Source organism: Sphaerodactylus townsendi, linkage group LG02, assembly GCF_021028975.2.
Source record: "Sphaerodactylus townsendi isolate TG3544 linkage group LG02, MPM_Stown_v2.3, whole genome shotgun sequence".
Taxonomy (NCBI): domain Eukaryota; kingdom Metazoa; phylum Chordata; class Lepidosauria; order Squamata; family Sphaerodactylidae; genus Sphaerodactylus; species Sphaerodactylus townsendi.
Window position 1 is genome coordinate 36,137,436 of NC_059426.1, and position 15,907 is coordinate 36,153,342.

The window sequence follows — 15,907 nt, forward strand, 5'->3', positions numbered from 1 at the left end:
AATCCAGGTGAGATCAGGGCCCTGCGGGACATACAGAGTTTCCACAGGGCCTGTAAGATGGACCTGTTCCGCCAGGCATTTGGCAAGCCGAGATAACATAGTGGGGATTGATTGTATTTTCTTTTCCTAGTATGTTCCTTCAAATCCCACTTTATTTCAGCCGTGCTCCCTCTTTCTGCCAAATCCATATTCTTCTCCGTTACTTCCTCGCATAAGATCACAGTGGCAAGTTACGCTACTCGCTGAATTTTATCTATACTTTCTTCACGAGCTGCAACAATCATGTTCACTGCCTCCTAAAAAAGGCTCAAGATTCCCACCAAATATCTTGATGAAAAGTAATACTGCCGCAGTAAGTGGCAGGCAGCCGTTGGTAATCCAGAGGACACTTGTTAAATACCTTTCTAATGCCCGCTCCTACTGGTCCTGTGTGCTGTTTGAATATTATTATTTTTTGCCTAAAGAGGAATAACACTTGCTGCCCTCTAGGCCCTTACACCTTGCTTCCGTGCCCTCGCTGGTATTCACAACATCTCTTAATTTATCTGCAAATTGTTAATGTGAAAGGACATGCTACTCCCCCTTCTAGATTACTTAAAAGAATGCTAAATTAGACGATCCCTAAGGTACTTTATACAGCAGCGATCAACACATTCAACGACTTCTAATCAGACTCAGTATGTCCTACTCCCAATTAGTCTAAATCAGTTGGCCATGCTGACAGGGGTTGATGGGAATTGTAGTTCATAAACATCTGGAGAGCCCTGGTCTAAATCAAGGAACAACCATATCTCAACTACTACCAAGTGAAGCAAATTCTACCAATATAATTTCTTCAATCTGGTCGATAAATCACCATCTTCATCTCAGAATCATACTTGTTGCGTATCTATATGCAATAGCAATCCCATGTCTATGTAAACAGTCCTGGGAACTTTCATGATTATTACTTGACAGCAATCCGCTTAAGGTTGCTCACAAAGTTTGTTTTTAGTCAATGGATATAGTTTGAAGAACCATTTAAAACCAGTTGAATTCAAACAACGTCTTACTTGCACAAACCTAGGATCTATTCAATCATAAGAAGAAGAGGAGTTTGGACATATATCCCCCCTTTCTCTCCTGTAGGAGACTCAAAGGGGCTTACTTGCCCTTCCCCCCTCACAACAAACACCCTGTGAGGTGGGTGGGGCTGAGAGAGCTAGCCTAAGGTCACCCAGCTGGTGTGTGTGGGAGTGCACAGGCTCATCTGAATTCCCCAGATAAGCCTCCCCAGCTCAGGTGGCAGAGCTGGGAATCAAACCCGGTTCCTCCAGATTACAATGCACCTGCTCTTAACCACTACGCCACTGCTGCTCCCAAAATCATTATTTGTCTTTAGGGGAATGAATGTCTGAAGTCCTCTCACTCTCCCCCCATCCTCCTCTTCTCACATGTGGACCAGACACTGAAGATCTCCTAGTTCCCAACAAATCAGTCAGACATGATACCCAAACTGGATGAAATGGCAAAGGTGTTCTCTTGCCTACAAACCAGGATCAAAGTGTGATATAGAACCCAGATTTGTAGGCAACAGTTTGCCATTTTCAACCAGGATATTCAGCCGCAAACTACGCTTGCTTAGCTGGGAGTACTTTAATTCTTTCTTTCCAGATAATTCCCTGGAGAGTGAACGTGCTAACACCACCCCCATCACCAAAGATGGCAAACTAATCAATCTTTAAAATTTTGGTTCTTTACAACCAAAATTAGCCATTAAAAGAAAAGCAAAACTTCCTTTTTTTAAATGAAGCTGTTTCACATCCCATCTGAAGATTTAAAAACAATCAGCCCTGGCTAGACTTTTTAAAGAGAAGAAACAGATGCTTCTTCCTGACTAAACCGGCTGCAAGTGTTAGTCAGTGAACTGACCTGCCTGCAGGGCAATCGTATCAACCGCAAGCTGTATCAATCATTTCTTTTCAGCCACTGCTTATTAGTGAGTGCGGGATTTAAGGTAGACTCATACTATTAAAAGCATTTTCTTCCTTTTTTATCAGCTTTTAGTGACAAAAGAGGTTTCCAAAATTCTCAGAGAGACAAAAGGGGAGGGGAAAAAAAAAGATCAAATAAGCGGCTCGTGAATCAAATGAGGTTAAAATGAGACACTACTTTTCCACGGGAGCAGTCAGACACGATCCAGTTATAAAAGCTGTGACTTTTACTTGGGCAGCCCTTGTTGACTAAGTGTTAAAAAAGGCATTTGCCATTATAACAGCATAAAAACTAATGCCTCAAAGTGTTACCTACCCGGGCCTTTTAGCAAATTTGTTAACACTTTTAGGTATATTACTCCACCTTTCTCTTAGTGTGAACTGGTATCAATTATTTAGCCAGTTTTATTGTGTTATTAGAATACCTGCTGATTAATCATGAATCAAAGTGTCATTGTAGAGCACTGCCCTTCACTTTCGCTGCGCGCTTCTTTAAGTGTAAACAAACGGCTCCAGTGCAAATACAAAAGTGAAACTAGTTACCTAGGGAGAATTACTTAAAAGAGTTTAATCTGTACACCCCGTCCCCACAAAACTACAAAGGATTTTAAAAGTGTTTAATAGTACTGAAGGACGAAAAAACAGGGCAGTAAAAAAAGGGGGAACCAATACAGACGGGCCCATAAATGAGATTTTCTGCACGTATACTAAATTTGCACATAAAAAGGTTAGATCTAATACCAACTCCAACCGTTCTGTTCACAATTACAACCACTTTAAAACACAAATACCACAAAACACGCATAAGCAAATGCACAACTATCCAACACTGTCATGTTTATTCCTATCCGGCAAAGTATAAAAAAGGAACCTTTTAATACTTAATTTTGTGAGCATTAAACAACTAGTGTGAAAAACAAGATGCATGTAAACTATTTCTCCTGCCTCTGCTTCAATGACTAGCTGAGACAACCTGTTATAGGAGGTGTTAATTGGCAATAGGAGTGCAAGTCAGAAGCACGCTCCCCATCGTCCTAACCCAGCAAGGCTAGGTCATTAAAGTGGAAATGAATTCTTTCATGCTGACTTAACTCTTGGAGTGCAGATTTTCAGCTGTTACACCTAGAGACAATTGAGAGAATTTTAAAACGTGTGTTACTTTAGATGGAAAGGGTGGAGGGGACGACATTTGTCTCCCGCACACACATCCTTCTCCATCATGTAGTGTTTGGATGTTATATTTTATTACTCGCTGCATGCTAGAAGCAGTTTTTTTCAATGTCTATGGAATCACCTGCTCTTCCCTATATGCAGATTTACAACTGAGACAATATGCATTTATTTTAAGAGACGTGCCAGGCGCAAGACTGGAGAGCAAGGCAACTGGCTCTTCTAAATGTAGAATCCAATTTTAAAACTTGTGCTTAAGCTTTATTTGTAGCTTAGCTTTATTTACTGCTGAAATCTTGGAAGTGCCTGGATGCGTGTTTTTTTGTTTATCAAGGAGGCAGAGCAGACAGGAAGCATCCCACGCAATACCTTTGGAGAGCTTTACCTTATTTCATAAAATAGAATATACTGCGCTTGCAGCCATCACCAAAATACAAAGGTGCGACACATCCTTTCCAATAGATGGTTTACTGGTGTGAAGAGCGTCACCTTCAGAAACCACAGTTTTCTCCTGCAAATGATCAACATCCGCCTGGCTTCCAACTTCTACTGGGGTTCTCTCCCACCCAGGGACATTTACACCAAGGTCCCGCAACTGTTTTGAACCCACGGGCACCTCTAGATTCTGGCAGCGGGTGGTGGATGCAACCAGAACATAGTGGTACAAGAGGTGGAATGGAGAAATAAACTCAGGGAATGAGGGCATAAATAACTCTTAACAGTAACTCTTCAACATTTGAGGCAGCAGCTTTGTTTAGCAGGATGCTTTTTAAAATGAACACATGGTTTGAAAACATTTTCTTGCATATATACAAGCCTATGTTCAGCCCCATGCTGGGGTTGGCCAGAGCCCCCCAGAGCCCGGGTGAACCGCCACCTGCCGCCCAGGAGCTGTTCATGGCCACAGCCGTTGAAGCAGCGCCTACCTCTGGCTGCCTAAGCTATGGCCAGAGGAGGATGCCCAAGCCCAAGGAGAGACCCATGGAGTGCAGAGTGTCGCCCCAGTGCCCTCCTGCAGCCCCTGGAGCCACCAGCAGCCCCCCTCAGCCTTTCTTCACATGCCTTGAAAGGAGCTTGTAAGTCTCTGGCCTCAACGGTGTCTTCTGAGGAGGGGGTGTGGAGCACTGCCAGGCGGCCTCTCCCAAAAGACAGCACATCTCTGTGCACGCGAGGGGAGACCTTGCCTCCTTCAGGCTGCCCCAAAGTTATTTCCCTTCCCTTAAGCAACTCAGCAGAGACCTTCAGAGTCACTCAAACAATGTTGGGGGCGGAGGGGGGACACAGGCAGGCCCCCTGTAAAACTCAGTTCTTGCTCCGGGCTCCACTGGGGGGGGGGAGTGATGGGGAAAACTCAATTCTTGCCCTGGGCTCCATTTTCTGTCGATATGCCAATGCTTGGTGGGCTCTAGAAAAGGAACTATATGGGGGAACCCTGACTGACACTAAAGCTAACATACTGCTCTGATGCACGGAAGGCAGTGAGTCACGCCCCAAGCAGATCAGGACTCAAAAGGGAAGATGTCCCAAGATTTTGAAGCATCAATTATTCATTCAACTCTAGAACAAAAAAGTCTAGGACAGGGGTGGGGAACCTTTTTTCTGCCAAGGGCCATTTGAATATTTATGACATCATTCGTGGGCCATACCAAATTATCAACTTAAAAATTAGCCTGCTATATTTGGTTAAACATTTAATTAACTGGAACTACTTCTCTTTGGTGAGGCGTGTGTTTTTAGCCAGTATTTGCTGTTAGGACATATTGACATTGCTTTTGTATTATTGTTATGTTGTTATGGAATGTTATGCTATTGTGCTATGTTATTATCATGCTGCTGTTGTTATGAAATATTATGTCGATGTTTGCTGATGTTGTTATAAATTTATTAACCTGTTACTGGTTTGTTAACGTGATATAGATTATTAAGTATTTAGTGAACTGTTGGTCCATTGTGGGGCTAGTGAAATTGGTACTGAAACTTCACTTAGTCCTACTGTATTATTATGTTATTGTTTATTTACTATGGTGTGCACCGCTCTGAGCCCTACGGGGGAGGGCAGTATATAAATTAAATATCTATTCTATTCTACTGATGATGTTGCTACTTGTAACTGCTTTTCCAGGTTTGAATTTTGAGTCCCGCCTGTAGTTATCTTGGCAGGGCCAGACCAAATGATAAGGCCCGTGGGCTGGACATTCCCCACCCCTGGTCTAGGTCAACCCAATAACCTGACAGCCTGGACTCAGTGATACATGAAAGAATCAGTCCCGTTAATGGATATCTGCAGAGGATGCGGGAATGCAATGAAAATAGAATTTACTATCTGAAACACCATTTTTAAGAAAAAACATGATCATGGACTGAAACTATCTAGTCAGTTAGCAACAGTGAATGTCTTCCAGCGTGAGAAAGCAAAGAAGAACAGCGAAGATGTCTGGCTCCCACAAGTGCAACCAAGGAACAATTTAAGCTCCTCCTTTCTTCTTAAGAGGTGTTTTTGCCTCATGACTGTATCAGAAGGGAGAGTTTGTATGCAAGAGGCTCCTACGAGGCTCAAAGCTCACTCCGAAGTGCAAATGACCTAGGCAGTTCTTGGAATACTGATTGTGGGCATGTCCTAAAACCGATAAGATCTGAGCAGCTTTTCCTAACCCAAACAGCATAACTCAACAGAAACACCAGAGGCACAACTCAGTTTCGTTGGGAATGTGATTGCGCAAAAGGAAAGAGGAAAAAAGTTGCAGCTGTGGATGATCTAAATAACTTGTCCTGAGGAAGCACCGGTGGTTCCCCAACGGGGCATAACATCACAGTGTATCTTCTAAATTTACCTGGCAGGCAAAGAAGCTGTCTGCAGCTTCCCTTCCCTGTAAAACAGCTGCCAGATCCTACATATGTCTGACTGTACTGACTTAGACAAATTTGCCCACTCTTATATACCGATTACTGTTCAGGTTATTTAAAGTTTATGGGGCGAGGAAGGGCCGTAGCTCAGTGGCAGAGCACCTGTCTTGAACGCAGAAGGTTGCAGGGTCAATCCCAGGCATCTCCAGTTAGAAGTGGATGATGCAAAAAGACTTCTGCCCAAGACCCTGGAAAGCTGTAGCCAGTTAGAGCACTCAACTCACTGTGAGAGCCTCGGTATAATTTATTTACTGGGTTTCTTTTCCATCTTGCTTTTCTCATTACTGTCCACAGAAGTTCCTCTGGCTTCCATTTTAGGAAGCGGACACAGCATTTCCCACACAGTCCCCTAACACTTATCCGGAGTTGAAACACAGGACTGACCGTGGCCAAGTGGATGCACATACCAAAATGGCAGGAGAAGCAAGCGGGACGGGATCTGCACCCTTTCCTTTAGTGATGAGCCTAATGGAAGCCATACACGCTCACCCCCTTTCTCCCCCCGTTGCTGAAGAGAGCTGTACATGGGCAAGGTGTTTGGCCCTAATGAGGAAAGAAAGGAGCCGGCTGGAAGCTGAGGAGCCACTTCCTTCTTCCAAGCACCTGAGAACTTCTACCGTGCTTGAAGGAGGTAGCAGTAGAACAATATAATTTTTCCTGAACCCTCCCAGCAAAGCACTACAGCACTTCTGCCCCCAAAGGATTGCTTCCAAAATTAATGGAGTGAGGTAACCAGAGGAAGAATATTTCCTCCAAGAGACGATAGGACAGAATAGAAAGGGATGATGCGACCTGTCCTACCCTGATATACAGATGATCACTAATGAGGCGCTTTCCTGCAGAACATTCCCTGCTGGAAGCTCCGCCATCTGTCCCTGGACACAAACTCTGACTTTTGTTAGGCTGTTTTTCATTTTATTTTAAGGAACGGGGCACACTTTCTTACACAAATCTCTAATCTGGGCTTTTCATTCAACACTGTGCAGTCCAGTCATATGCTAGTTTGGTCTTAAGCAAGTCCAATGGACTCTGGAATTACACGCATCTGGGACAAATGCTTTCAAGTCAGATCCAGGTCACTGGGGATAGTGGAATCTTTGCCAATAATCAGGCTGTGACCACAACAGAAACCCTTGAAGAAGGAAAGAAGATCTAATGAAAGTACTGAACCATAAAACACACTTGCCTTTAGTTGTTTTTTTTAAACAATGGATCATTAAACTACCATTACAAAGCCCGTGAAGGAAAACTCCACTGTGCTTGGCCTCTACGTACGCTAGATCTGCATGTTCAACAGGATTTTTAGATCAGTAGCAGGTCTCCTGCTACAGGTTTTATCAATGAGTTCTAAAAATAAAATAAATAAAGGAAAGAGCTTCTGCAGCATCAAGCGGTGCAGTACTTGAAACCTCTTTCAAAGTGACAGTTTTCAAGTGCCATGTTCAGTGCCCTAATCTGGAAGTGTCCCAGCTAACCCATCTGATCAACAATTTCACAGATGGAAGCACTTGATGGCTAATTGGCAAGCCCATTATTCAAACAAAATAGCTATTTGCAATTCTTGCTTCTTTATTTCCAGTTGAAGTGCTAACACGTCGAAGAGACAGGTCACCCTTCCCCCCGCACCCCCCCCCCCCATGGCCCTCGAAAAAAGGAACGGGTCTACCTTTACGTCTATTCCCCTAAGATGCAAATTAAAAGATCTTTGCCAAAGTTGCACCAAGCGAATGGAGAGGGATGCCATGTTCTGTATTCAAGGACAGACTCTCGGCTGGCGTTTCAGTTACTCTTTTGAGGGCTGTATACAGTGTTACTCTGGGTTATTTACCCGCCCACCCGCATCATCGTGTCACCAGCTGTCAATGCTATTGTGCATTAGAAATGACATTTTGGAATTCAGAAAAGGAAACGGAGCAAGTACAAATGTTTCATTTGTATTAGTACGTTTGGAAAATACGAAGTCTTGCGTCAACAAAAAGTGGCTGTGTAGCTGGATTCTGCAGTCGAAGAAGAAGAAGAGAAGAAGAAGAGTTTGGATTTATATCCCCCCTTTCTCTCCTGCAGGAGACTCAAAGGGGCTTACAATCTCCTTGCCCTTCCTCACTCACAACAAACACCCTGTGAGGTAGGTGGGGCTGAGAGCTCCGAAAAGCTGTGACTAGCCCAAGATCACCCAGCTGGCGTGTGTGGGAGTGTACAGGCTAATCTGAATTCCCCAGATAAGCCTCCACAGCTCAGGCAGCAGAGCGGAGAATCAAACCTGGTTCCCCCAGGTGGAGGGCCTGCAGGTGGAGGGCCCTGGAATGTGCAGCCATGAAAGAGCAGGAAAGTTTAATTACAGGGAACAATATTTCGGAGTCTAGGGTTCAATTCGCTGCACCAACAGACCAGTAGATGTCTGTTGCCCCACCTCAGCCTGAACTGAACCACTTGAAAAATGGTTATTATGAGGGAGAAAAATATTATGTTTGTATGGGGGTATATTAATTTTATCATCATTTGGAACTGAACTAGCAGAACTGTTTCATTATAGTTCGGTGTTGCAAATGGCTGTGTTCAAGGAAACATTTCACATTCCAAATTGATCACCTCAGACTTTTGGGCCAAATGAATCCATTACACACCTTATAAAGGTATTTTTTCAATATTCTAATAACAATGTCATTCTGATAAGTATACAGAAACATTCAACACATCTGTGGCAACTATATGTTTCAAAACTGAGAGCTCGTACTGTACAAAAGGGACACAAAGCTCTCAAAGTGACAATTCAGACGCACATATCGATGAAATATTTGGTTATTTCACAAGATGCTAATATATTTTAAGACAGTGATGGCGAACCTTTTAGAGACCGAGTGCCAGGAGCAGAGCAAGGGAAAACTGTGTCCAGGGCACGTGTGCACTCCGCAAGCCCCCACCCTGCCCTGGAACGCCCTCGCCACACCCTCGCAGGGTCACTCACCCAGTGCATTGCACACCCCTTGCCCCCTTGACACTATGCCACTGCTGAGTGCCTAAACTGGGGCAATGGCGCACGTCCCCACAAAGAGGGCTCTGAGTGCCACCTCTGGCACCCGTGCCATTGGTTCGCCACCACTGTTTTAAGACCAATATTTTCTCTGAATTGTCAAGGGGAGCAGGAAACAGGACATACTAAGTCAGGCTACACCTATATATTTCGTTACAAGCCATCTGCCTTTCAAAGGAGGACTGGTTTATTGGGATATTGTGTGAACATAACCTTGAAGCATCGACTTGCATTCATTTGAAGTCTAATTCAGATACTGTTTGGCTCCCAAATGATCTTTGGTGACAGAGAATTGGAGCCACCATTCTCCAGCCTAGCAAGGATCACACAAAGATGCTAGTTGTATAATTTTCATTTAGGAGGTAGACACAGGGCAGCTAAAATGCCTGGTGCAAATAACAGCAGCCTTGTGCTGCATTCGGCATAGAAGCACATATCTGCACAAGCCTCACCAGGTCACCAGAGGTTTTAGCAGCTAATCATGTAGGAGGCTGTGTGTGTAGTCAAAACAGGCTACGAGGCCAATGGAAGCCTTCACCAGTCACCAAAACGGCAAAAGTTCAACTATAACTAAATGATCGTCTCCACATTTGTTTAGAAAAGTCCGCTTGTAAACTGCAAGACAGGCCAGTGAAGTTCTCCATGGCAATGGTAATAAGTAGCATCTCTCAACAAGTCAGATACCGTTGCTACTGTATCCATCACTAATTTCAGACACCACAGATTGCTCCCCAAATTTCTATCATGCAGCATTCCACACCAAGCACAACCCACCAGCATCAAGAGCTTTATATAAACAGTATTCCAGGATTTCATTTCTTAGCTGAATGATATGGTTTTGGAACTCCGTCCCCATCCCCTGGGCCAGTCCCCATGCCGAGCTATGAAGGTCAGATGATTGTCAAATGCAAGACTTCCATCTCTCAAGCCTTACATGAAACTATCATGCCTAGATTCCACAGGGACATTTATGTTAACCTCTTTCTATACCAATGAAGGCCTACAGCTAGCAGCAGCCTTTATGCTTTGGCAGATCTGTCTCATTCAGCATGGAATTGAAGTAACAGATCAGATCCAACTACAGATCATATACAATAAACCAGGCATCAGTCTCTGCAATTTGGCAACTCAGGGTTGCTGCGATGTTTTGCAGGCGTCTGGTCTTCTCATACAGGACCCATTCTCGTGAGAAATTCTGAAGTGCTGCCCAACTTTATTTCTCCTGAAAAGTTCTCTATGTGCATCCCCCTAAGAAATTACTATCTTCGGTCCCCAATACAAAACTTCTCCCAGTTTTATGGATTAGGTATCCCCACCGCAAACCAGATCTTGCTGAAACAGCAAATAAAAAAGGTAAGTCTAAGTAACCCAATTTGCACAGTGAAATCAGGATGGCCTCTGATGTCCCTAACCATTTAGAAAGCTGAATTGCACAATGTAGTTCAGATCCACCACACCTGCCTGACAAAACTGATCTAGACTGTCATGCTTGGGGAAATAGTCCTATAGACTGAATAGCTTCCCAGGGAGTCTATAACTAAAACTACAATAATATGGGTGAACTGGGACCAATTTATCCTCAAAGCTTATTTATAGAGTAAATGCAAATGTTACAAAAAAAAATGGGCAGAACCGAGGGAGAGAGTTAGCCAAAAATAAGGATGGTACATTACGTGGAAGCCACTGGAGATTTTATTTCACAGCAGAAGTGGCGACAAACAATCCTATATACAAAAACCTATATACATCCTCTATACAAAAACAAGAGGTTGAAATGCTAAAGACCTTTTATTAATCATGGCAGGGAGCTTTCAGGATCCTCACAGTCTTATTGCACGGCCATCACCATAGCACTGAATGTGTCATGAGGTCTGCTCAAACAAACAGCACTGTATGAATGAGATCTTGGAACAGTCATCGGTGACTAACCCACAAAGGCTTTATTTATAACAGATTCTTCATACTTTTCTCTTTATGGCAGATCAAACTTTGCCAATACATCTGGGCCTGAACGCAATGCCACGTGACTAGGCTGATCTTCCATTTTCATAGTGTGAAGCATGATGGGGTTCTATTACATTTCAGTAAAGGCTTGGGCAATCTTAAAGACCAATCCATTTGAAGAAGGTGGTTCTGGTTTTCAGGAGTCCAAGAGACTGGCAGTTTGAAGTGCAATGCAGTTCAGTTCTCTGCAGCAAACTAACATGACTACCATTCTATGTAGTCATTCTATGACTACCATACCAATGTATTGCTTATCAAGTTGTTAGCCGCTCTGAGCCCTTCGGGGATAGGGAGGGGTACAAATATAATTGAAATGAAATGAAAATGAAAAAAATTCTAGAATCCATACACGCAAATATACAATCAACAGATATACCATCATTTCAAATCTCCAATTATGGTATGATGATGCTAAGATATTTTTAAATTAATGTTTCTAATGTAAAGAGACCCTAGCAGCAACAACATCAACAGAACATCGACAAACTGAATACTAACCTGTCCCAGACCAGGCATGCCTCCACCAAGTCGAAGGAGTCTGTCCATATTTTCTAGAAAAACAAAAAGAAAGCATACTAGACTCTTATGTGTTTACTAAATTGTTCTCCATACAATTCACCTTCAGTCACTCAGTATGTCAAAAATATTGGTAGTAATTACAACACAACATCAGACTTCCTGTTAATTAACACCACATATTAATTCAAGAAGCTGTCTTCCATGCTAATTAACAACCTTACTTTACATGCATAGGTTTTGGGTTATCCCCAGTTTTGAAAAAGACAAGTATTCCTTGTTATAATCTGAAAAAAAAAAGTTTGCAATCATTTATTTCCTCCCCAAATCCCCTGCCACTTACCTAGGGAAAGAAACACCTGCATACAAAAGTAAAGAAAACTCATCACCGTTAGAGTTTCCTTCAATTTGTCACGAGGACATCATCGATATAAAAATAATTCAAAAGTGAAGATTTTTAACATCCTCATTAGGAAGTTCTGTGCTAATTAACTTACAGCTTGTCAGTTATCATCAAAACTGTATGTGAAAGACGCTGAACAGATTATAGATTTCTGAATTAGCATCAAAAGCTTTTTTTTAATGAACTCATTACACCAAAAGAACACTGTAAAGTAAACATGAAATGCCTTTAGTTAAAGTACGAAGAGCTACACCGTCAATTCCCTGCATTTCAAATCATGTTAAATATGGAACGTTGGAGAAAGGCTAAGCCACAAACACAGTGACATTTGTTATTTTGCTTTAACATTAACATTTTAAGATGTGGCATGTCACTATGGGTTCTGGGAATTCAGAATAACTTAACTAGCAGCATAACTCCATAAGTGATGGTCTAAAGTGCTGCTTCGCTTTTCAAAGCCAGGCCCACCCAAATCTAATCCCAGAATGCCAAGTCTCAAAATAGCCATAATTTCCTTCTCTATACTTGGCATTAACAGAAAGCTTCTGTGGATTCTTGAGCTAATTGGTAGAGGCCTGAGTGCGTGCACATTACTTCAGGGCAGTGATCCGTCTTTTCTGAAAAATATATGGATGATACGGAAAAGTTTGCATATAATAGATAATAATGGTTTAATAAAGAAGGCAAATACACCGTGGAAAAGCTGAGGGATTTGTCCATGCTTCATATCCTATATTTAGAATGTTTAACAAGACTGATTTGCAGTTTTCCATGGAGAAACAGAATATCAAATGTTTCAATTCAGCAAAAATTGTCTATGGAAAATGTTCCACTCCACATCACTAGGATGCTCAACTCATAGCACTTCAAGGACACTCTATACTTTAATGGGATTTAAGGAGAAAATCTTAGATTCTTCACAAATATATTCTTCAGGCATCTATTAGTTGCCTAAGAAACAAAAACATAAAAAAACCCTTTAGGCTACAGATACTAATTTTCAGCCCCCAAATATTTCCCATTTGCTCTAATCAAGATGATTGCAATGTACATTGTACCTCCACATCCTGAGTTCCTTCCCGCCTTCTGACTGGAACAATAAAAGACTTACAACCCCATCTAAGTGGCGCTGACCCTCTGCTCCCAGAAAGGCTTCCCAGTGGCGTGGAGAGGCTTGCAAAACAAAACAGCCTCCCTACCACCAAGAAGCCTCTATGGGGCTGAATGAACTTACTTGACCCAAAAAGGCTGCATAAGTCTGGCTTCTCCGCCACTGGTGTAAACAGGCAAATGATTGAGAGTAAGTCAACTAATGTCAGCTCCTCTCCGGCCACACCCCCAGACTGTCCCTGCTGCATCCCAGCGCTGGGTGGGGGGGAGGGGAGTGGTGGCAGCACACCAGAGGTTTCGCCCTTGTGCCAAGGAAAGTGCCTCGGGAAGGGCATTTCTGCTGGTGGAAGGTTCTGCTGCTTCCACTGGCAGATTCAGCCCCCGCCCGTGGATGGGGCTCTCAGATCCCCATTCCTACTCTTATCTGATGAGGGGAGCTTTGACTCTCAAAAGCTTACATCCTGAAAAGCTACTGGTCTCCAATCCACCTGTTCTATGGCAGATCAACACAGTGACTTTTTGAAACTTTTTAGGCTAGTTTCTATGAGCCCCTGGCCAAGTACACGAAGACATCCAATGCAATTCAGGGGGTCCTATATGCCAGTATAGCTTCCATCCTGCACACAGAACTAACAATGGACTTCTACTCAGTCACACCCCAACAAATTTAGTGCTAAGAAAGTTAAAAAAACATCTAGCTGTGTACACAGAGCTCCTCCCACCCCAGCTGCTCCATTTTGTCCACGATAGCACAAGAGCTCCAAGTCAGAATTTGTGTCAAGCTGCTAAACAAGCCTGTCAACTTCTAGATTTTAATTTCAAGGCGTCCAGGCCATGCAGTCAGCTAATGAGGTAATGGTGTGCGCGGGGAGGGGGGAGGGGGAGTGAAGTTACATTGTTGAAGCTACCATTTCTTAGGTGGAAGAAAAGAGAAATAAGTTGCTGACTGCTCAGCAACTGGCCACTCAGAAGACAGAAGAGTCAAGCAGGAACATCAAGCAGCCGTCCTCCGGTAGAATAAACCATGTTCCTTCACCCTATCAACTTAGGATCGGCTAATAGGTAACCAGAAGAGAGCCAGCGTGGTGTGGTGATTAAGAGCAGGTGGATTCTAATCTGGAGAACCAGGTTTGATTCCCCACTCCTCCACCTGAGTAGCAGAGGCTTCTCTGGTGAACCAGATGTGTTTCCGCACTCACATTCCTGCTGGGAGACCTTGGGCTAGTCACAGTTCTCTCTGAACTCTCTCAGCACCGCTAACCTCACAAGGTGTCTGTTGTGGGGAGAGGAAGGGAAAGGAGTTTGTAAGCCATCTTGAGTCTCCTTACAGGAGAGAAAGGTGGGGTATAAATCCAAACTCCTCCTCCTCCCTCCTCTTCTTCTTCTTCTTAGGTGGGGCATGAGGACCGAATCAGAGATACTTATGTGACAGGTGACTAGCAAAGACAGCAATGACCATGTCTTGGTGGGGTGGAGGAAGCTTCATTAAAGCAGCAGCAGGTACTCAACCTTTTAATGCAAACAATAGAAACTGTCCTGTTGACTATCATATAAAAAACCTTTCGGGCATAGGCTGGGGAAACAACAAAGCAGATCGTTCTGCTCCTGCCTACCATAGTGACATGTCAAAATTAATGAAGTTATACACCCAAGTAGTGCAGAGAATGTCTTCTCAAAGGTACTGTGCCTGTGCTGCACAATACACAGCACAGTCCACCTTTTTACAAAACAAGATTATTGGGTTTGGATCCTCTGGTCACTTTCTGTTTCTGCAGCAGGAACTCCTCTGACAAAAATGCTTCTACAGCTACAGAGGATGACTTTTGCAGATTCCTCTTTCCCCCTCCACGCCGTTTTCTCTGGGTTCACTGACGCAAAGGAGCATAATTTTGAGAGGCAAAGAAGGTGGCAGTGAGAGGTTGGAAGTCAGGGAAGATGCCTTCCACTAGCATGATGCCATTTGCACTGCTCCGGGTCCAAGCCATGATTTTCTCAGTACAAAACTAGAGCCTCAAGTTCACCAATTAATACTAAGTACACCACCTCAGTGATAGACCGGCATTTGCCCTTTCACAATTTCAAAAAGTCAAACCACCAATGACGCAGGTTCAGCATAGGCTGAAGAACTATTGTGAGCTAGATATCTAGTTGCACAGCCTAAACAGGCATGCTGGGCTAAAAAGTGACATTTCTAGACCAAGTAAGCAATTCACATCCCTCAGGAATGTAAGAGAGTGATTTGAATCATACTGTCCCTAACTTGTACTCACCTGTTCAGTTCTGGTCAACAATTTTGACGATTATGATCTTAGTAGGTTTCCTAAGTTTTGGCGCCAATGAAGTTCAATTCCTACGAAGGCAGAAAGAACAGACAATGAGAACAGTTCATTATCTCTGTGTACCACAAAATACGTATGTATAAGATTAGTAAGTAGAAGTTTGTACTCATCCTTTTGTAGCCTGATTACAGTGTTGGGTACCTTCTGGATATTGTATATAGATTATAATGCTCATATTGTTGATAATTGTGTATTATGGAGGAATATTAGGCCACCACCTGTTCCGTTCTACTCAGGTTCAAGGGTACACACCAGGAACACCAAACTAGGCAGCAAGAACAGTTCTGACAATCTTCCTTAGAAAGGCTCCTCCACATGGGTTTCACAGTGGCCTTAACCCAGGGGTCTGTAACCTGCGGCTCTCCAGATGTTCATGGACTACAATTCCCATCAGCCCCGCCAGCCCCCCACCCCCCCCCCCCCCCCCCCCCCCCCCCCCCCTCCCCCCCCCCCCCCC

At 43.5% G+C, this 15,907-nt stretch overlaps 1 protein-coding gene across 1 annotated transcript in view; it reads right to left on the bottom strand.

Annotated features, from left to right (window-relative positions):
* PSMD14 (proteasome 26S subunit, non-ATPase 14) overlaps window positions 1-15,469 on the bottom strand; it is a 58,361-nt gene extending 42,892 nt beyond the window's left edge. The window contains exons 1-2 of the mRNA XM_048485506.1: window positions 15,382-15,469; window positions 11,581-11,633 (exon numbers count right to left, since the gene is read on the bottom strand). Of these exons, the coding sequence (XP_048341463.1) occupies window positions 11,581-11,628 (48 nt within the window). The 5' untranslated portion in view covers window positions 11,629-11,633; window positions 15,382-15,469. The remainder of the gene's footprint in view (window positions 1-11,580; window positions 11,634-15,381) is intronic.
* Between the last annotated feature and the right edge of the window lie 438 nt (window positions 15,470-15,907).